Source organism: Taeniopygia guttata, chromosome 3 (assembly GCF_048771995.1).
Source record: "Taeniopygia guttata chromosome 3, bTaeGut7.mat, whole genome shotgun sequence".
NCBI lineage: Eukaryota > Metazoa > Chordata > Aves > Passeriformes > Estrildidae > Taeniopygia > Taeniopygia guttata.
The window spans coordinates 6,063,112-6,086,572 of NC_133027.1; the positions used below are offsets into that span (position 1 = coordinate 6,063,112).

At 40.2% G+C, this 23,461-nt stretch overlaps 1 protein-coding gene and 1 long non-coding RNA gene across 2 annotated transcripts in view; one reads left to right on the top strand and one right to left on the bottom strand.

The window, feature by feature from the left end:
* The window catches only part of CLIC5 (chloride intracellular channel 5), a 58,637-nt gene extending 48,430 nt beyond the window's left edge, over positions 1-10,207 (bottom strand). Inside the window, exon 1 of the mRNA XM_030269925.4 lies at positions 9,848-10,207. Within this exon, the coding sequence (XP_030125785.4) occupies positions 9,848-9,910 (63 nt within the window). The 5' untranslated portion in view covers positions 9,911-10,207. The remainder of the gene's footprint in view (positions 1-9,847) is intronic.
* Positions 10,208-10,865: 658 nt separating this feature from the next.
* Positions 10,866-21,877, top strand: LOC121469653 (uncharacterized). Its single transcript, XR_012054799.1, has 3 exons — positions 10,866-11,301; positions 11,843-12,008; positions 19,854-21,877. It is a non-coding gene; the product is annotated as an uncharacterized lncRNA (long non-coding RNA).
* The last annotated feature ends 1,584 nt before the right edge of the window (positions 21,878-23,461 follow it).

A 23,461-nucleotide genomic window follows, 5' to 3' on the forward strand; every position in this document is an offset into this window, starting at 1 on the left:
ATTCTTTTCTGAATACAGAGTTGCTGAACTCAGTTGTCAGATTTCTGAGACGGAGCACACAAGGATTAGCTCCTCATACTTTGAACTCCTCTGTGAGCCTGAAGCAGCACAGTCTATTTGAGGGTGATGAGCCCTTCTCCAAGATGTAGAGCATTACACTTATGTCTTTACCTGCAGCAGAAGTTATATAAAATATTATGTCTCCTTTGGCATCTTCTTGGTTAAGAGAAACAGAAACTAAAGCCATACCTAAATCAAGCAAATTTCCTCTGTGCATAAACCCCATTCTCAGAATCATGAACAGGTTTTAACACCTGAGATACTGGTGAACAGTGACCTGAGTCAGATGTTTTTCTTAGACCAGAAGAAACAAAAAAATTGTCCAGAGAAGTTGTGGATGCTTCCTTTCTGAAAGTATTAAAGGTTAGGTTGGATGAGGCTCTGAGCAACCTGGTCTAATGGAAGGTGTACTTGCATATGGCAGGGGAGTGGGAATTACATGATGATTGAGTTGGAAGGTCCCTTCCAATTCAAATCATTCTATGATTCTAAGAAATGCAAAAGACGTTACAGAAAGAGTTAAGAAATGGCTTCTTTACAGCAGGATTTACATAATAAAGGGGGGGGTGGGTGGGGAATTTGCAACTCCCATATAATATCCTTGCAAGTTTTATAGAATTTAAAGTAAATGAAAATCAGTTTCAGCTGTGAATATTAGGCCTTGAGAATTTTAATTACCTTTTGCAGCAAGCACATACAGGTGAATTCCATAGGCTTCTGTCATCTGCACTGCACACAAAATTAGCATCTATCAAGATGAGGATTTAGAAGAGCAAATTGTCACTATCTGAGCAACTTTATCCTCCTTAATGTCCTTTAGACCAGAGTAGCTATAGAAGGGGAAGTTTCAACTCCTGCTGTCCTACAGATGCATTAATACAACACAGCCCTCCTGAAATACATTACAATTAGTGCTTTATTTCAGTTTTATGAAGGGTTGCCAGAAATACATAAAAAGGAGCTATTTTAATGTCTTTTGATCAGGTGTATGGGGAAAAAAGTGGAGAAGCCCTTGAGCTCCAGATATACAATACCTCTTAAGAAGTAACCAGGCTGCTTTGGGGATCAACACAGAAATTATTGGGATTACAAGACTGGTATAAATTTATGAGTCTGTGTGTGAGAACAAGCAGGAAAAGCAGAGAAGTTGGTCTACAGAAGATGCAACACATGTACACAAACTTGGCACCAGGGAAGGACTGGTATCAGCATTTTATCAATGTGAGGAGAGCCTGAAAAACTTGCCTTGGGTCACTGAAGGAGGCAGAAAAGCACAAAAGTAAAGAAATCCTGTGAAGAATTTGGGTCAAAACCTGGAAATAGAAATATTACCGAGTTTAACATGTAAAATTTGCATTGCAGAACCTTTTTGCAGTTTGATGAGAAAAACAATAAAAATCAGAGAGTTTGAATGATGGGAGCTGTGATGTTGCTTTCTATTAAGATAAAGTCCTGAAGTCCTTATTTGTTCACAGACTGGAAAGTAAAAAAAAGAAAAAAAAGGTTGATTTGGGCTTTGACAACACTGGGGCCATTTTAACATGGCAAAACTTTGCTATGGTGTGTTAGAGAACTGCATCTCAGGGGCTTTGTGATCCAATCTTTTTTTTGAGCACATCTCCTTTTATGACACTGTACCCATGACATTTCTGTGGCGCATCAGAGTCACAGAATCAAAGAAGAATATGTGTTGAATCCAGTGAATACCACCATTAATAAAATATAGATACATATAGAAAAGTAAAATCATAAACACTTTAAAAATAAGTCATGAAATTATTCTTGAGAGGGAGAGAATAATACTAATTTACAAGGAATCTTTAAGAGAGAGCAAAAATCCTATCAATTCATCATTCTACATTTACGTGTGTACTGGCAATCAAGTTATGTAACAAACAGCAATGACATGTTGTAAATGCAATCAGTTAGATTAAGTTCTACCCTTAGGTATTATTAGATAAATTACTGGCTTTGGAACTGGAAAACACAGCTGGATACACTTTGAATTACTTCTGTTCCACTGTAATAATTTCCAAGTCTTAAATTTAATATAAAAATCATGCCAGGAATACATGATGCTGATTAAATTCCTCAGATACACAAAAACCAGATTTTTTAAACTCTTAGCTCCAGATGTACATATATATCCCTGCCACCCCATCTAGATGAGTTTTATTGCATGTCAGCAACACAGAAGTGCAAAACAATGGGAGGAACAAAAGACGAGGAAGGAAAGGGAATTAAGGAAATTACCACATGAAATTTTACTGTGCCAAGCAAATCTCTTCAAGCTATTTACAAAGTACCTACTGTCGCACTTTAGGTACCAGCTCTCATTTCCTACATCATGTAAGATTTAGAGACTGAGTCCAGCACAAAACCAATCCCTTCCTTATCCCAATTGATTCTCTCTGACTTTAAGTCAACCTTAGCTAAAAGAAAAGTTTATCACTGAAACCTTCTATTATTCATGTACAAAACTAACACATAAAATCACAGCTCTTTAACTTCTGCCTAACTCTCTTAAAAAGGAGTAATTTAAAAAACCTACCAGAGCTCCTAGCTGAAAAATGGAAATATTACTAACAAAATAATGTTTCTGTTACTTCTGCAGCATTGCTGGGAATATTTTGCTCATATCTGCCACATTTTGAAGAATTATGTGCCATACAAGAGCTATGTGATACTGTTGCTGTGATGATCAATGTGCTCTCCTAAACAATCCTTACCCAGCCTTCCATTAAACTCTATTTGACACAGGCAGGTGGACTGATACCAACATTAAATCCTGGAGCACAGGCAGACGTACTTCCTGCTGGCTCTCCTGGAAAGGCTCCCTGTGTATTTTGGGGATGTTATGTCAAACGATCCCAGTGACATTTGCTGTTCTGGATTAGCCTCAGCAGAGCCATGTATTGCCAAGAAAAGTTTCCTGAGGACACTGGAGCTTCACTGTCACCGCTGAACCACGACACCCAACCTGCCAGCCTGACGGGATGGGAGCTGCTAGAGATGGAAAAAGGGCAACCTGCAGCTAAAGACAGAGCACCCAGTGCACACTGGTGGCTAATTCCAATATTTAGAATTATCATTATTAGCAATAATAATTTCCAGTATCACCAGTTCTTCATGGTTAAATTAAAACATAGTGTTTACCCAGTTTGACTGTGTGGCTCAGAAAAGCCAGAAAAAAGGAAGGAGCTAACAAGTGGAGTTCAAAGAAGATCTCAAATGCACTTAGGCAGGCCTAATTCTGCTGCCACTGAACTCAGCAGTACAAAACTGACTGAATGTTTCTGAATTCTTATTTATTCGATTGGATCCCATTTGTAGAAAGTATGTATATTCAACAAAGCATTGAAATATGTTTCATTTTAAGCAGATGTTTTGATCACAATTAACATGTATATCAATTCCATCAAGTTTAATAAAAAGCAAATAGTCACAGCTGTTAATAGAGGAAAACCCCAAAACCATGGCAGATCAGGGTATCATTCACCTTTAACCATAAATTAAGGATGAAACCATGAACTGAAGAAGGAGACATGGCTGGAAATACCTTCTTAACTTGAGAACCAGTTTCCCAGGCAATCCTAAAAACATTCCAGACTAGGTTTAAGGTGGCCAGGATAGTGACTATATCCCTGCCAAGTCACTTTATAAACTTGGCCTGCTTAAACAATTTACTGCCTGTCTCCAATATTCCCACCAACGAGGCCCTTGTCTTGACGCAAAACAAAACCTCCAAATGCTCAGAGACAAAACAGACACACAGACACTGCACTGTATAACTCAGGCTAAAACTTCTTTAAAGTATTGTTTTTCTTCATCACAAGGAAAAACAAGCAACTTGTAATTTTAAAACATTTGCTAAGTGGTTATATGGAAATTTATTGAATTTTAAAGCAAAATTATATCTTGCCAATACAGATGTTTTTCCTCTATTTTTAATGATTTTATTGAAAATGATCAATCCAGGTAGCATTTCCCAGATTTAAGCAGGTCAGAAGTGGAGTTATTACTGATTTGTCACTCTGTTCATTCCTGATTTGACATGATCTTAGCAGAACCACTATACTGAAATACTTGAGTCCCCCTGCATGGAACTTACAAAACTCATTTAAAGATGTTTGTTTAAACAGTTTTCCTCATTAGTAAAATTGTTTTCCTCCCCAGTGTCCACACTACTGGTAAACCTTATAAATTTTGTAACCTTAATACCAAAGCATAAGGCCAGGATGCTGGCAGAAGAGACTCAGGCTGCTGATTGTGCACTGCCTCACTAAAAGCAGCTTGAAGAGACACAAATCATGGTGCCCATCACCTGCTTGGCAGCTCCAAAGGCTAAAATTCAAGATACACAGTAAACCCTGTGCTCCCACCACTTCCAGGGTGACAGCTGAAAAGTGTCAGAGACTGCACACACTGTACACATCTGCTTTCTAGGGTGGTTGTGGCTTCTTCAAAATGTGAAAGGTTTGGCAACAAAAACATGTTATGGTCAGTCTTGGAGCACCAGACAGGTTGGACCAGATGTTTCAGTGTCATTATTCTTCCTTGTGCCTTTTTATCGTTTTTATTTCCTAATTATCTAGAAAGTTTAGCTAAATATAGGAATGATTTTGTATGAAAGCCAAGCTGAGCTCATAATACCCAGGAAATACTTGCACTTCTCCAGAAACAGAAATGATCTTAGAGCCCTATAGATCTGATTCTGATTTCTCATCATCAGTTAAACTTTTTGAGGGCAGTCTATGAATCAAACACACTGCAGAGCCTGTCTTGTTATAAAGGGTTAAAAGGTTCCTACCAACGTATCTCTCCCTGTTTGCAAAGCCAGTACTGGTTGTGATAATGCTGAAAATCTGAACCTGAAATCAGTTTCCTTATCGGAGTGATTATCTCATATTAAAACCACAAAAGCCTTAACAGTGGGGAATGATTGCTTGTAACAGGAGTAACACTTTTATTAATATCTTCCTTTAAGGCTATGTGACAAAACCACTAAAATCCAAACCAAGGCTGGTTTGAAATCACTTTTCAGCAGAAATAACTTTTAAAAAATCCAGAAAATGCACCCAAAAAAAGCCAGAACAACAACAACAACAACAACAGCAACAACAACAAAAAAGGCAAAACCAAAATCAAACCCCACCTAAAAAGAGGGGCAGCAACACCCTCCTGGGAGCAGCAGCTCCTGGGTCTTTGATGGAGCACACTGTTGTTTATGATTGCTCTGTCCTGGCAGCCAGGCTCTCTGACTGACCCATTCATTCAGAAAGTAAGTTTGGTACCAAATCTTGCCATCACTTTTAGACATAATCCTAATGGGCCCAGTCAGCTGGAAGATAGGGCCATGTTAAATGTCTGAAGCAGAAACCGTGGAAGTTCAAGGCCTCTGAGGTCTCTTTTGATTTCTACACTTGCAGCACCTTAACTTTTTCCCTAGAAGGGTGTTCAGTGTGCCTCTGGGTGAACACTTTGAGAAGTAAAGCCTTACACATTTTAAGCAAAAGCTCTTGCTCACCTAATCCTAGAATGGTTTGGGTTGCAAGGGACCTTAAAGGTCATGTCAACTGCCCTGCCAGGGCAGGGACACCTTCTACAATACCAGGCTGTTCAGAGCTCCAGCCAGCCTGGTCTTGAACACTGTCAGGGATTCACAACTTTGGGCAACCTGTCCCAGGACCTCACCACCCTTATATACAGAATTTCTTCTTAACATCTACTATAAACCTAGCCTCCTTTAGCTGAAAGCCATCCCCCTTAATCCTACTGGCCTCTGTGGAAGGTCTCTCTGTAGTCCCCTTTAGGTACTGGAAGGTTTTATAAGGTTTTCCTGGAGCTTTCTCTTCTCCAACCTGTTTTCATAGCACAAGTGTTCCAGCCCTGTGATCCAATTGGTGGCCTCTTCTGGACTCATTCCTGTGGGTTCACATCTTCCTTCTGCTGAGGAGCCCAGAGCTGGATGCAGCAGTGCAGGTGGGGTCTCAAAAGAGTGGAGTAGAGAGGCAGAATCACCTCCTTTCAACTGAGGTCCCTCTGATTTGGGTTCAGCCCAGGACACTGATGAACATACCTCTAATATTAATATTAATCCATCAGTGCCACAACAATGACTCCTTCTAGAAGCAGCTGCCTGCCAGCTTACCACACATTCTCCTACCACCATGATCCCACCATCTTTTCACTATCAGAAATATGGTTTAAGATATATCTTGTTATAGAGTGTTTCTAAAGCAGGATGATTTTTTTAAATGGCATGTATTTTGGTCCTCTTTTGGGTTTGTTTGCTTTCTAGACTGCACTCTGAGCAATACAGTCCTCTTTGCATAATGTTTTGTTTTCCATGGGTACAACGCATCTCCATTCAAATTGACTTTTGATATTAGGTACTAATCCTGAAAGGCAAGGAAACATCCAAACACCTGTTTCCATTGCAAACATAAAGAAGCCACAAAAGTCCTGTGGTCCTCCCTTATGGGTTTTAATTTCATTACTTCACGTAATAGGAGCACTATTTCAATTTTGTCGTTAAGTTCACGCATACAGGTGCAAGATTGCCAGGAAAAGCTAAACATATCTTCCATCAGGGTGTCCTTGTCATTTATACAGAAGCACTTTGCTTCTCCAGCACACAGAGGACTGAAATTACCCTGAGTTACAGCAAGCTGGGTTAAGCACAGAGCAAGCACTACCTCCCTTCCCCACGCCTTCCCCAGCGTCTCACAGCACCACGCAACAAACCCTTCTCTTTGGCAGCTTCCTCCAGCTCCCTGTCAAACAAGTTTAGAGAGGGAATTGCTGCTGGAGAGTTTCAGAGTTCAGCAAGGGCCTGTTCACACCAGCTGCACATCTGATCAAGGCAGCACCACCTCCCTGGCAGACCTCACCGCTCCCCCCATCGCTCTCCTTCTGTCCTGCCCCAGATTTGGGGGGGTTTGCTCTCAAACATGCACCTTGCAAGAACAAACACTTGTTCACAAAAAAAATACCTCACAGATCCAGGTTAGGGCAGCGTTAGAAAACAAGTGAAATCAATGGGGGTGATAACAAATAGGTGTGATAACCACTTAACCTGTCCCTGCCACAGCAGCTCAGCTGTGTGCTGGTGGTGCCCAGCCTGTCTGTGCAGCTCAGGAGATCCTGAGCCAGCCTGCATTGGGTTACAGAGCAGCTCTTTTGGTTACAGCTCCCTCCCTGCTTGTCTGTCTCAGGCTCCTGCACTCCTGGTTGACAAACAGCAAAGAGAAATAGAGCAATTGTGTAACACCTTTCTTTTTTTAACCTGAGACAGAAAATGCATTTATTAGGGACACTGTAGCTGGTGAAAAACAGCCCTTTCTGGTTTTTTGGGGCTTGTGGAAGATACAGTTTCCACCAGGCCACATCTACTGCCCTACATTTGCTCACTTACTGCTGTATTTTTTGTGTGCTCCTTCAGGGATGCAGGACAGAACTCTTTTCCGTGAAATACCACCTCTATATACTCAAATGAGGAATTGCTCATTGATCCCAACATCCCCTGCTGTTAGAACTTGCCTCTAGTGTGGTCCAGTATATTTACATTTGCCACTTATCCCAGTACCTCACAGTCCTCCAGAAGTTACTACTTTTCTGTTCTTTCCTGCCTTAAAACAGACAGAATAAGTATCTTCTTCTTTGCAGAGTGTCTCCTGGATCAGCCTTCCTGTTTACCTCCCCTTACTAATATCCTATTCTTTGCAGTCAGCCTCCAGGAAAGTTTTCACCTGTTCATGATACTCTTATATTCTTTTATTTTTCAGCTTTCAGCTTGTTTCTCTTTTGGATGTTCTCTTTTTGAACTTCTGAGTTGTATAATTTAATACTCTGTGAGTTGTATAATTTAATACTCTGGTCACATGCTTTACTATAGAACCTTTTAAACTTTTAATTAAATTAATGGCACACTTCCAAAACATCAAGAATTGCAATTTTTCAACCTAAATGGAAAGTCTCCAGGAAGATACCTATTAATTTCTCTGTTCCAGCTCAGAGTTTTATGTGAGTCTCTATGCAATTCTGTAATATGCATTATGCAGGAAGTCACATTACTAAAAATATTCTTTCTGGAGTTATAAATCTTCAGGTGGTGGCATGGCTTGGTTTAATGAAGTGCTCATTTTCCCCAGTATCTTATTCACACAATGAATCTGGGCAATGACCTTCACTTTAACAGCTGATGCAGTCAAGGAACCACATATCACAAACATCTGTGTCAGCCTCAGTGAAATAGTGCGAGAACTAAAACAAATCAGTAGCTACAGATTTCCATTCCAACACATATTTGGCTGATGACAGAGTACCAAACAACATCACAAACCAATTTTTTAGCCCATAAACATCTCCATTAAACTCGATTTGGTAGAAACAACTTGTAAGAGATGAGGTATCTGGCTGTATGGACTCCTGCTGGTCCATTTTAGTACATTAAACTCTCTGTAAAAAGTATCTCCAGGGATCTTATGAACCTGAAATTCTTGCCAAATCTGTTTGCTACAGAAAAAGACCTCACTGCTGGTTCAGTCATAGCACCTGCACCTCAACTGACTGGTTTTGGAAGATGTGTGAAGAGGCCGTGTATACATATCATGGATGTGGCTGACATTTCAAGTTACAGCCCAAAATATCCATCAGGGAGTACAAAGCAATTACATACTCTCATCTTGACAGAAGGGAGGGGTTGGAATTTGCTTTCCTAATCATTCAGGGCTCTGTTTGCTAAGGGTCTGAGGTAACTCCCACATATTCATAATAATCCAATGGATTTACAAGCATGGATTAGGTTCTGAGAGACCAAACACCTGCAAGTGTTCCAGGCCAGACTGGACAAGATTTTAAGCAACCTGGTCTAGTGAGAGATGGATTGGAGAGGGGATTGGAACAAGATGATCTATGAGGTCCCTTCCAAACCAAGCCATTCCATAATTTTAGATGGGCATAGGGGATCTCAGCCTCAATGTGTGTAGAGGCCTTAAAACACTCTGAACACCAAAAAATCTGAGCTCTTCACTGAGACAGAGTTTGCATGAAGTTTGCTTTTAATAAGGTTGTATGTGTCATGGGTTTCAACTGTGCCACTGATTTTAAAGGTAAGATTTTCACAGCCCAAGACCGACACCCATACACAACTTGAAACATTCTGAAACCCTACCACATGAAAGCTGTAATCATTTTCCTGTATTTTCATTTAATTGCTTTCTGCTCTCAGTCACGCTTCTACAAAATCGGAATGCGCTTCAGTCTGAGGAAACCAACAGTAAAAACTGATTTTGTATTAGTTTAGGGGAAAAAAGGAAATATTGCAGTAAATAATCAGAAGACTGACAGCTTATCTCAATCTTTATTGTTTTATAGTCCATCAGCATTTCAGACCCAACAGCCTCTGCTGAGGCACCAAATCCTGGTATCCCCAGCTCTTCCCAAAAATGGAAAAGAAAGTCAGGATTCATAGAGCAAAACCTGAAGCCCACAACCTCAAGTGTAAAGTTAGGACACAGTACATTGCAGGCAGCAGGCTAAGAATAACAGACCAAACTCAGGAGGAGAGAATTAACAATAAAACACAGGAACTCTGACTCTCCCTCCACAACATTACCTAATTCTAATGTCACGAAGAAGAAAGCAGAGTGAGCGTGTGTACAAGAGATAACAGGCTGTCACAGCACCGCTTCCGCTCAGCGCCAGAAAATTAAAGTTTGATTATTCAGTAGAAGCTGAGCCGATCTGAGAGTCACACCAGTGTCCAGTTCACAGCACAACTTACCTTCACAAAGAGCTCGATTTCAGGGTCCTTTCCTTCCCCATTAGCAGCAACAGAGTCTGTCATTTTTCACCCCCAAGGCTACCAGCTGATCTCTTGATATTAAGTGGCAAAAGGAGGTTCCAACTGCAGGGCGTGCGAGTTTCCCTTCGGAACCGCTCCCACAAAGCTCTTAAAACATCACTTGTAATGATACAGCTCGAAAGGAGTGGAGAAAACAAGTAGCAGGCAATTAACAATAATTAAGAAAAGGCAGGCAGCAGAGGAGCAGTCCCGGTAGTTCTTCAGAGCAACAAGTGCTGCTGTGCTCTGGTTCAGTACCCTCATCTGTCAGAGCTGCAGCCCTCGCTGCCTGCCCAAAATAGCCCAGAGCATAAAAGAGCAGAGGGTGGGGTTAAACTCACAGGGGAGGAGACAAGCTCCTGGTACCTACGGTAAGATCAGACTCTGAACAAATAATTCTGCTCTTCCCTGTTTTCAGCATTTCTGTTCCCTCCCTCATTCTACTCCTGAGAGCACCAGGGACAGGGAAGAAGGAAATCCTGCAGCCAGGCTGGTTTCGTTGTTTTAAGCAACAGTGATGTTTTTTCTGCTTTTCTGAAGTGTGTTTGTCCTGCCTCTAGCCGTTCAAAGTCCTGATATTGTTATTGCTATGAAAGGTAAGAGAAAAAGGCTGTGCACTGGCTGTTGGATCAATCAAGTAATGGGAAGAAAAGCTGCTTCTCAGCAGCCCCCACCTTGTGTGTGGTACAAAGTGATACAGAAGCCAAAACTCAGGTGAGAGAAGCACCTGTGATGTGATGGAGGTCAGGAACAGAAGAATGGGAATGTTTGGGTCCCATAACTATTTCTAAGCATGTCCCTCGGGGTGCTGGTTGTAGAGGGGGGACAGGAGGGCAATGATTTGCTGGGTGGAGCATGGGAGAACAGTTCCGAGGGCCTCAGCCTGCTGCTGACATGCTGCTGTCATCCCTACTGCCCTTCCTTTGCCCGCGTTCCTTGCGTTACTCAGAGGGCCCTGAGCATGAGGTGGCACCTATAGAAAGTCCTGACACAGCCAAAAGGCACGAAGGGAGGGAGTGCTGGCACAGGAGGGGACAGCAGGCAGAGGTGAAGGGTTCAATGGCACCTCCTCCTCATTCCCATCCCTGCCTGGAGGGACTTTGTGTCCTCCTGCCCTCGGGAAGTTTCTCTCTGCTTCTGCCCCTGATCCTGTTTCAGGACTGCCAAAGCTCTGGCTCACAGGTTGTTGGCAGCTTGAGGTGCCAGGCATGAGCAGTTTTACCTTCCCCTTCTGACACAGAGATGCCTTTTGGGGAGGGTTTTGACATGATCAAACACTCGCCTTTCCTGAAAGTGCTCTTAGCTGTGTGCTGCTGTGATGATCTCCAGTTCTCTCTGTAGGCATTTGACACAGCTCCAGAGCACTCAAAATCAACACCTCCATGGCCCTTTGGGTAAGTTCTGTGGGAATTTTCCCACAACAGCTGCTTCACGTGCGCTATATGAAGAACTGAAATGGTTAACAAGTAAATCTCATTATGCTGTTGCAACTGTAATTACAACATAATCATCATTGTAATTACTGTAAAAGTATGCTTATGGTTTTTAGATCTAATTAGCACTCATTCAAATAACTGGAAGGTTAACTGTAAGAGAATTAAGTGTTGTTACTCCTTTGATTTCAAATTTTTACATGTAATTTTTGGACCAGGCACATTAATTACCAAACATTTAGAGTACAATTATTCTTAAGCCTACCGGCAAGTTTCCAAGGACATGGGCTAAGTGTACTAACATGTGGCAGAAAGAATCATTGCATTGTAATTATGCATTACAGTTATAAAAGTCTGCCAAAAAACTTAAGAGTAATCGCTGTATCTCTAAAATGCATCCCTAAATAATGCACTATTAACTATACAATTAGAAGCTTTTGGGATTTGCTGAAAAATTGTTTTGCTCTAGCACCTCATGGTGACATAATTTCCCTTTAATAAGGGTTCCTGGGAACAATGGGAAATGGATCATCTTGACTGAAGTTACCTGTAGCTCCAGCCTCACTGAAAACACTGTTTTGATATAGGCAAGTGGTTTGAACGAGTTATATCACAGGACCATTGGCTCTGGAAGAGAAGACACTGCCAGCTATGAGCACAGTAATGAGGTAATGCTGCTAATGCTAAACCAAAGGGTAGAAATAAAATCAACTTTCAAAATCTCAGCACTTACAAGTTATGATGCATGTGACCTATTTAGATGTCTATTTTAGAATGAAAAAACATGCCCTAGAAGTGTCTAATTTTTTCCACTGAGTCTAGGGTAATGAGATAAACATGTAATGGTCAGTCAAATCCTACAGTAATTTTTAAGCAGAGGAAATTTATGGCTTTAGAGCCTGATTCCTGTGCCTGTGCCATCCCTCACTCCAGAAGTTGTGCATGCCTTGCGCTTCTGAAAGTCAAACTCTAGATGAAGCAATTTCAGTAGAGCCTCAACGTGCTAACATCTAAATCCTTCCCTCCCAATTACTGCCTGGGTTTAGTGGTGTGTTCTAATTAGTTTGCAGACGAAGATTATTGTGCTGAGGCTCAGCAAAGCAGAAGGGAAACTGCAATACAAAGGGAGCAAAGGTGCCCTGCAGCCATTTCCATTGTAACCCAGATACAAACTGCTGCAGGGATGGGCCAGATCCCACCTGGCTCAGGGTGTTCTGGGCAGTGCTGCCACTGGAAGGTGCCTTCACCATTTGCTTCCATCTCACCTCCTGACCCAGGACCTGATATGGGGTGCTCAGAGGCTACAGAAGTTGAGAAGTAAATACCACACATCTGGTGTTCCAGCCGTTCTTTTAGGTATCCATGGAAAGAATAAGCCAGCCCACCTCAAAAAAAAAATTTAAAAAAATAAAAAAAACAACCAACCAACCAAACAACCAAAAAAAAAAAAAAACCAATAAAAAAAACCCCTCTGCTTTACAAAAATACCCCCATGGAATCCCTAGAAGAGAAGAAACATAACAGACAACATAACTTGTTCAGATAATGCGATTTTTTTTATAAAGGGATTCTGGAAGTTGAATTTACGATAAACATTGTAGAAGGCAGTGAGTAGGAGGAAACATATATAGATGCATATATATATTTTTATATGCACTGCTTTAGGAATCTATTCATGCATTTACTGCTTTTCTGTCATATAAAACTGACTTATCGCTTACATCTGGGTGGAACCTTTCTGACTATAATAGTTTTTAGTGTCTACACAGCTCTTTTGTGTATGATGAAATCAGCTCTTTCTTGAGCCAAATTAAGGGTAAGATACTGATAAATAATTAGTACACTCTCATTTTACTGCAAAGAATGAGTCACTTAGTTTGGCCTATCATTTTCTCACAAGTCAGAAGTAGCAGAGGCTTTGAGTTACACACAAGATCATTAGACACTAAATTATGAACTCCTCATAAGCCAAGTCATTATAGTTTGAGGTTTATGAGATATAGAAATGAATATGAGCATGTCATCCCATTAATAAGAGAACAGCTTCAGAAAAGGAACAGCCACATCCCTACGTAAGACCTCTATTGTAGGTGAACCCTGATGCCCTATCAGCTTTCACAGGCCTGATCCAAGCTTCACTTCCAGCAAAGATTTGTCCCAAGGGGGTGAAGCAGAGGCCAAGCATCCAGAATGTAACTCTATCAGTTCTCCTGCACACTGCTACGTTACCAAGAAGGATCAGAGCACAAAGCACATCCATCTCCCAGTGCTTCCATCCAGCTCCTTCCATCAGAGCAGGTATTGCAAGTTTTATATGACACAGGTGATGTTTTTCATTGTTGTGATAAAAAGAAGTTTGGTGCAGCTGCAGTAAATGCAGCAAATTATATTTGGGGCTATGATTTCACCAGGGAATTATTTAACTGCTTAGTTGTCAAAAAGCCCCACACCTAAGCAGCAGCCAGGGCGATTCGTTATGGAAACATCTCCTCCAGAAACAGTTCTGAATTACTGGAAATTTCCAACTACATTTATTGGATGCTAGTAGTTTTGATATGCAACACACTTAACAAGTTAACAACTGCAAGGAATCAATCCAGTAATTTTTATTTTCCCTTGAGTTACAATGTGTCCCTATCGATTTCTTGTCTGAATTTCAGAAAAATCAAAAGATTTGTCTCAGATATTTGGGGCCAGACAGCAGGTTCCCCTCCCCAAATGTATAAGACATGCATGGACATTCAAAGCTCTTCTCATCAGCCTCATGCCAACACTGGGTGAGCAGATACTTTCCCTTGACTCTAAAGATGTACAGTACCACAAACTGTGTTGGTTTGATGGAAGAACTTTGATTTTGTTCCTTTTTGTAAATTTTCCCACACTCAAGGTAATGGAAGACATCAAGAGATACAAAAACAGCTGTGCAGCCTGAATGTTCCAATAGATGGGATGTGATGGAAAAGCCTAGACCAGAAAACTTTGTACTTCATTAACTGGCCAGTTTGAGGTAACCCACTCTATACCCACGCCCATATATTATGAATCTATCACAGCCATGATACAGTTCTCCTTCATCTTTTTATTTAAAAGTATTATTTTAGCTCTAAAATTATCTTGTTGAAACTCTTCTGTTTAGCAGAATGAATCAGTTCAGACTGGAGTTTTGTAAAGTTCTAGTCCAAAACCATGGAATTCTTTTTATATATAATTATGTTTTCACATGGATGCAGCATCAGACTTTGCTGTAACATTAATAAGCATTAACACCTTCAAGAGAAAACCTGCTGCTGTTCAGTGTGAAGAGGGATTGCATTATGGATTATGATCTCAGTGCTCACATCGAGACAGTCTCAGGTACCCATTTGTAGGGAAGTGGCTCTGAAAAGGTACAAAATCATCTCGCAATGCTGCATTCAGTACAGAGGCTTCTAGAGGGCAGTAGTTTATTTCACTGTCATTCAAAAACTGACATTTCAATTAAAAACAAAAGATACTTCCAACCAGGACTGAGACTGCTCTGGAAAGTGGTATTGTAGGAGATACAATGGAGAGAGCATGACAGATTGTCCCAAACTGTGGGCTATATGGATAATGCAGCTGATGAAAGGAGAAATGTAGAAATCCTCAGCCCTTGCTTTTCAAAATGAATCCTCCATGCTATCAAGTGTGCTGAAGAAAAACAGCACCAGGTAACTGTGATGTACCCATTGTTGTTGACTCACTACTGTCATAGAACTAAAATTACATTATTTTACTTCCAAGTCTTCAACAGAGTAAGTAATGCCTATTCCTGTCTTGTTTTACAGGAGTTCATCATGCAAGTCCCTTTCTAGATTATTTCTGTTCACTTTTTTGTATGCTTCTTACCATAAATTAAGTCTAAATTAATTAAGATTTGAAGCATGAACATGCAAACTAGGATTAAATTCCTCTCCAAACAAAAGACCAGCACACAACATACTACTTTAATCCTGATTTATGAATTATTATTTACAAAAAGTGTTCAAAATGGCATGAACAACTCATGCATATCTCAGGCTAGGCTTCAATTGCTCCCAGGAACTGAGGCTTAAAGAATGCACAGTTGCTGCTGATTTCATTGGACACATTAGTGTTTCACACTGTTGTTTAGCAAACAATTTGGCTGAGAGCTGAAATTACTTTCTTTGTCCTGATGCACATTATGTCTAAAAGTTAAAGCCTTCAGCAGCTCAGTTTGAAATTACTCACGACTCAGGCTGGCCCCCATGGGTTCACACACTGGCATCAGTACCTGCATAGCAGGTTACGGGCATGGATCTGCACTGTGGGTTTCAGAACCCTCTGTGGTGTACGTACTGTTTGGCTTAAGAAAAGGGCCTCTGGATTTTTGCTCCCTGATAAACTCACACTGGATCAGTGTGAAATAGCAGGGCTCAGCATCCTTACATCCCTCTGTGGCAGCAAAGTTTACCCTCTGCAGTGGTGATGCCACTGGTCAATGGCAGTGCTGCTAGCCTGGGTTAATGCTGCTGGCTGACCTTGAGCCTCACAGTGAACTGAAGAACTCTTCCATTCTCCTTAATAAATTGCCTTCATTCATTTTTCATTTCACCTTTTGGTACTTCTGTGATAAATTTTCCACCAAGTTTGCCAGCTCACTTGCCTTAGTGCATCACCTCAAACTGTTACGAAATGAACCGTGGGTTCTTTGCTCTTTTTTTCCTTCCCAAGAACTTCAAAGTAAGAGTTCAACATCTTGCAGCACCTAAAGTTGACTTGGTGACATCCCATTTTAGGTTGTTGTGTTTTCTGGTTTTTGGGGTTTTTTTTGGCTTGAGGACCCTTTTTCACTGCAGAGTTAATGCAAACAACCAGATGAATTGAAGCAAGGTGGTGAGTTAAGCACAGAGGTGAACTTCTCTTCTGCAAATACTCTTTTACATTAGCAGATTTTTGCTGGTAACCATCACATTAACAGATTTTTGCTGATGACCAGCAAACCCAGCTCATTAGGACTTCAAAGAACATGTCTCACATCCTTAAGTGAAAGATGTTTGTGGTAATTCTTAAAAAGATGGTTGGCTTAAGACTAAAAGTACATTTTTAGTGAAATTCAGCACTGAGCAGTGTCTAAATAACAGTGGTGCCTTGTTTAAGTCTGTCAGAACTGGGAATACTGGGTAGTCTAACTAGAAAGACATAAGGGGTTTTTTTGCCTCTTAAGTGGAAGATTTTCCACAAAATTTCCGTCTTTTGCCAAAATCACAAATTTTCACAGAGCATGTAGCAGCTATCACTTTTATAAGAAAAATGCGGACCCTTGGCCACTGGCTGCAATATCTGGGAGCAACCTCACAGCCCACCAAAATGTCAAAGCCCAGTTTGTCCTTGCAGTGTCACTGCTCTGACCTTGGTGACAACTCCAATACAATTCTGTAGAAAATGGACCAGGTTTTCCTGTGAGACCTACATCAGCTGGAAAAGTTCTAATGAGATGTAGACCCTTTACTCATTATTAGCAACTTCTACCCATTTCTAATCAAGCAGCAAGTCAGAGTTGATACCAGACTAAATAATAAATATATCAAAAGGTATCTCATGATGTTGAGAGAAAACTAAATTCCCCTGCAGAAGGTGGCAGCAAACAGACTCTCCAGTTAAGACTTGCCTACAGGTTCAGGCAGAAAATTGACCTTTAGAGAGGAAAAGCAGAATTCAGAAGGGTGAAGTTGTGTGTGTTGTGAGGTTTGACTTCTCTCAGCTCTGCATCTTGACTAGGTGGAAGTCACTGTGAGGGAGTTTTGATCATCTCTGACCATACTGGGTCTCCTGACCAGAAAAAGATTACTTTAACATACAGAATTATCAAACCAACACGCTCTGCAATGATCTCATATCTCATGAGAGATCTAGCAATCAAACAACAAATTAAAAGGTAACTGATAGCCCTTTTTAGAGAACTAAGTATATAGAATCAAAACTGAAAGCAAGTTAGCCACGTCATCTATTACTTTCCCAAGATATTATAAACATTGCACTTTATTATTGTAAACCAGAAAAAAAATTAAAATGCTGTAATGAAAATGAAGGGGAATCTACATATACAAACTTCATAGTGCAAAGCTTCATAAAATCAAAGAGGAGGACACAGAGCCACTGGAAGTAATACATGTGGGAATAGTTTATTGATAGGGCTGATAATGCCACTGATTGTTAATGCTTCCTAATTCTTTCTTACACCGTGTTTTCAAGTCAGTGTAACTTTTACCAGACTTTAAAAAGGGAGCTTTTCAACACTGGTGTCTTCTTTATTCATCCAAAGGACTTCAGACACCCAAAGAATTATCCTGCAAAGCACTCAGCCAGTGAACTCACCGATTCCCCGGACTACATCTTAAAACAAAAGCTTGAAAGTGAACAAAAATGCAAGGAAATGACCCAATTTCCCCAGAATCAACAGCAAGCTAAGAATAGATTCCTGGACTCCTCAATGTCAGCTTAGTCAAACCATTGTCAAATGAATTTTTTTTCCAAGCGTTCAGAACTCCATTGTCATGGAGTACGCTCTCCATGCAGGTGATTATCTGAATATATCTGCAAGTACAACATTCTTTGTACACAAAGACATTCCACCAGCCCACCTGTCACGCTCTGCTTGGAAAATCTGCCCTTCGGTCTGTTCTTTTTTTTTTTTTTTTTTTTTTTTTTTTTTTTAAATATAAAATGCACTTGGTTACCATCCCCATGAGTCACACAGCCCAGTCTGGACAAGTTAATTGTTAAGTGGAACTGGGCAGCAGAGCGTTCTTTGGTCACATCTTTGCAGGGACTTGCGGAGCGCGGTCTCCTCCCGGCTGGCAGCGCAGGAGGAATGCCAGGCTGCCGGAGCTTTTATAGCGGGACTATTTTTAGCTGTTATCAGCCGCTATCAGTGCGGGGCCAATCCGCGCCGGGGCCGCACAGAAACTCTGCCCCGGCCAAACTCCGCTCGCAGCGATCTCCAGGGAGGGGCTGGATGCTGCTCTGAGCTCGGGCTGCTCTTTGTACGCGCTCCTGCGAGGCGCCTTAGGACAGCGAGCAAGTTACTGATTCAACAGATAAGCATCCTGCCTATATTTGGTGAAAATGAGTGAATTTAAGGTGCCTCGTGAAGTCCAATAAGTGATGCAATCATTCAGTGTGATGTACATATAAATCAATCTGTGGTGTTTTTACAAAGGTGGTGATTTTTATGTCACCTTGTAACTGTGATTATTTACAAATCCATGTGCTCACCAAAGAAAGAAAAGGCAGATTGGTGCCTCTTCAAAACAGGCCACATGGTTTATAATAGACTTTTGACATTAAATCCATGTGCTCACCAAAGAAAGAAAAGGCAGATTGGTGCCTCTTCAAAACAGGCCGCATGGTGTATAATAGACTTTTGACACTGGACTTTGTCCAGCATATTTTTTAGTAACTTCTCCTGGAAGTAAGACCTTGTAGTAACTTTAGGCTTTGAGAAATTAATTTGAAATTGTGATTAAAATGTGTATTAAAATTAGGAAGGATTTCTGATGACATTAAGAAAAATACAAATTTTATAAGTTTAAATGAGTTGTCCTAGTATTTCTGTTTATTGAGGACTTGCCAGTATTATCTGGGCACCTCACTGGCCATTTCTGGATAACAGAGACTCTCTTGCAATGAAGGGCCACCCAAAGTATCAGTGTTACAGCTAAGGATGAACATATTTATAGACCAAGTATAAATGTGGGCAAATATAAAACACTTCTGCTGGTCAGATTTTTAATCAAATAGATTTTAAAATGAATCCCAAAATGGTACAAATACATGTGAGCAGAGGTCTGAAGAGTGATTAAATACCTATATTTTCAGATGCAAAGCTTCCACTCCTTCCATTTGCTTCTCAACCAGCTCTCAAGCTGCAGGGACACAGTGTTGAGAACTCCCAAAGCACAGCAACATAGACATTTCACCTCAAATAGAATTTGTTTACTCAAACAATCATAGGTATCTTAAAACAGGAGGTTATTAAAATAATATTTTACTGCAAAGAATGTTTAGTTTAGCTATACAAGCAGAAGCAACCTGAGACAAGATGCAACTGTGAAAAAAGAAAAGGCACCTTTGTGGAAAAAAAAAAAGTGTGCAGAAGGGGATTACTATGACAACTGGCAGAAATGGAGACAAAAAGGATTGGCTGGTTTAGCCTCAAAACATCTGAGGTTGTCTGAGCCTAAACTGATTTTTAAAAGAGCAAAATGCATGAATGACTATTAATTGACCATACTGGCACAAGAGCTGTTTTAGCTGCACATAAATAAAGGTAATTTGAAAATTAAAGTGTCAAACCTTTAGAGCAGTGATGTTCTGAAACAGATTTCCAAAATGAATAAGAATAGTAATAGTTTCTAAATAGACCTTGATCACTTTATGAATGAAGGATTGCATGATGAGGCTGTCTGTAACAGAATACTCAATTTCATGTCCCAAAAAGTCACATCCAGTCCCATGAATTTCTTTTTCAGATTACCTAGAATCCCCAAAGAAACCATCTTGGTCAGTGTGCAGATTTCTACCTTTTTGTGCCTCATATTTTATAAACATATAAGCAGGAAGATAATGGTTTTCCCTCAGAAGATGTGTTCTTGAGTTTTACTTCATTAACACCTGCATGGATCCTGCAACAGAAAATCAATTAACTTGTAAATCAAAATCCTGGTTTTGAACACTGCTGGATGTACTGGAACCAAACCTGTACACTGACAAATTCACTTCCCAGCTATCCCTGAGCACGTCGTTGAAACGTCATCAATGTCACTGACGTCTTGTACTATCAGAGACGTACCAACAGTAAAAATTCACCTACAATTGTTTCGTTAATTGATATGAAAAAGACCATTTAAAGATCTAAATATAAAAATCATACCTGCAGATGACAAATAAATGACTCATTTTAGAGTGACACACTTCCTCCTTTTCTTCTGCCACAAAAGGCAGTTTCATACAGGTTCATAATATTTTCCACAAAGAAGTGGTAAATATTTTTTATATTGCCACAAATAAATAAAAATATTTATATTTCTCTTTTCAGCCACAAACAAAGTTATGAGAGGACATTGACTAATTCTAAATGAACTAGTAAATACAGTGGCAGAACAGGGGAAAATTTGCCTTCAATGCAGGGTCTTATGACCCAAAGAAACAAAGAATTTTTCTTTTCCCAATTAAAATCTTAAGCTGTGTCTGAAACAGTATCTAGGAATTCAAATTTAGTATGTCCAGTTAGCTTTTCTCTTCTACTGTGGTGTCTGAAATAAAATGTAATTCTAAAACAAATACAGTTCAAAGACACATATGGCGATTGCTGTTAAAAAAAGGATAAGATTTGATTGAAGTTAAAGGAAGAGTGCTGGATCTCAGTTTTTGAAAGATGATAAAATGTATTAGATAATTTTGTCTGGTTAATTTAGACTGTAAGTGAACAGCACAAGTGTCCAACTGTTTGATCACTATTGCACTTCAGTTTTTGCTGAGTGGGGACTATGAAACAATAAGGGAAGTTAAATAGCCTGAAAAAAGAAACTCATCAATCTAAAGATTATTTCCAGATGTCTATTACCAGAATTCACTTCTAGTTTAATCTAGTGATCCAAGATTTGTATTTAAACTGTCACTGGTGGAATTCAGTTTATTTAACTTTAGGTGACCAGGCCATTGTTTTCAGTGAAAGTTTATGGCTTGATGCAGTTGCCTAAGCCTAGATATCCAGCAGCATTTGATAGGATAGCTGAGGAAATCCATAAACATGTATGAGACAGGATTTATGGGACACTCCTAAGGTAGCTGGAGGCCAGGAAAGCCTTTAGACATCTAAACCAGCAGGGGATGCCCGTGGTTGGAAAACTGAATTAGGCTCCACTCCATACAATGAACAGTCAGCCTAACAAGGAACCTCCCTCTACAGGTGCTTGCACTTGGCCACAGGAATTAACATTCCATCATGGTATTTCAGATAGATTTTTGTTGCAAAAAGAGCCTAGACATCGTGCAGAGGTGTAGTTAATGGCTTACAGACACACCTTCAATTGGATGAGCCAAATCTTGATATCTAAAGAAAACAAAGAGCAGAACAGAAATTCTGCTTTCCTCTTGCACTCCAAAATAATTGACATATTATCATCACCTGTTGCTCTGCAGGGATTATGCATTATTTTGTATTTGTGAAATATTACTCTCAGTAGAGCTACTCTTTAAGTACTTGTAAAATAACCAATTCAAAATAATACAAATTGCTCTGTTTTGGACAGGATCCCTTTAACAGGTGACAATACTGCTACACAGGTAAGTTTTCAAGGCCAGCAAAGGAGTAATCAATCCACAAATCCAAACATTTTTCACTGCAAAAATGTAGGTGCCTAGATGTTTCAAAAGAAAAAAAAGGGTCCATGCTGGGATAAGAGCCTTGTTTTCAGAACATCAAAGAGGGTATCACAAGATGAAATGTGTATGAGGAAAAATAAATGAGTAAATAAATCCTGCTTTAATTTTCTCTCAGTGTGACCTATATTATTTACATTGTGTTTGCCATTGCTGCAATCACTGTGCAGGGACAATTTCCTAGATAATCCAGGTCTGTATTTTGAAGCTGTTGCTACGCTACTGCTCTGTGCCCAGACTCCGCTGTGGCTGGAGCCACACACTGAGGGGGGCACAGGAGAGCCAGCTGAAAATTGATTCACAGACCTCTCTGCAGGTGCCTGAGGGAGGCACAGACTCAGCAAGGGTTGGAAACAAGACCTTTTACCCTTTGCATCCAAAAGATTAAGCAAACTGATCTGCCTGAAACACACATTCTGCTCGTGACTGATAGTTGGGGGACTGGGTGTTATCTGTAACAGAACGGCTGTCACTAATCTTTTCAGATTAGAGGATAATTTAGATAGGCATAAATCCAGCTGTGAAGAGACGCACAGCACAGTTTTCCTCCTCAGAAATAAGGGTTAGTACCTCTTAGGTTTATATGTGAAGACTAAAGAGATTACCAGTCTGCTGTACATGACAGGGTGGAGGAGGGAGCCAAAAAGCCACGCTGGGTCTGCACAGTGGTGTGGAGGTGTTAGAGGTGTATCCTCATTTTCTGAGTTAGCAGAGCAAAAGCGCTGGTGAGGGTGTCCTTCACACTGGATTTATGTCAGAGCAGTTCTCTGACTCCAAAACCATGCTATTTTCAGTGAGGGGTGATCAGTCTGATTATACCACTAAGAGAAACCTAAATTCTCACAGAAGAGAAACCTAACACTCTCCAAGTGAAATGGCAGCTGCAAATTGTGCGGTACTACTGTATTACACCTGTTTGCAAATGGGCATGTGACAAATGGTTGAGACTGTCACTGAAACATTTATTGGGAAAACCACAGGGCTGCTGGAGGAACCACATGGATGTTAGAGGACTCAAAAATATGTTAAAATAGACCAGATAAAGTGTCCTGACTAGAGAGTTAGATAAATGATGAATTAAAGAGGTGCTTGCTGTAGTAATTTTTTAGTATTGCTATTTGCACTACCTGTATCTCCAAACTGGAGCCTAAGAATTATATAAATTAACTGGAGAAAGACTGGAAAAGGTCATAAAAATGACCCGTTAAAACAAACAAACAAACAAAATAACCCCAAACACAACACACCAAACCACTCAACATTTAGAAATGATGACTCAAGCTTGAAGGCAAGCTGAAGGATTTGTTTAGTTCAGGAAAGCAAAGACTGAAGGAAATTTGATTTGTGTCTTCTATATACATAAAGGTCTTGTCTATTCAAAAGAAAAATAGCATAATTCAGAGCAACAGAATTTTACTAAAGGCAAATAATTGTCTCAGAACAAAAATTAAGCACTGACAGGGACTAATTGGTATAGATGCTGAATGGGCATCACTGAATGTTCCCAAAGTAGCTTCTCTTAGGGACACTCTAGAGAAAACTGAGAGCAGGACACACCACCTGGTATTCCAAATTTGTATTTCTATACTTAATTGTACTTGTAAGGTATCTTAAGCTATTTTCAGGAATAAACAACCATTAATTTCATTTTAATTATCAAAACAGGTATCACGTTAGGATATTGGCTCCCCATGAG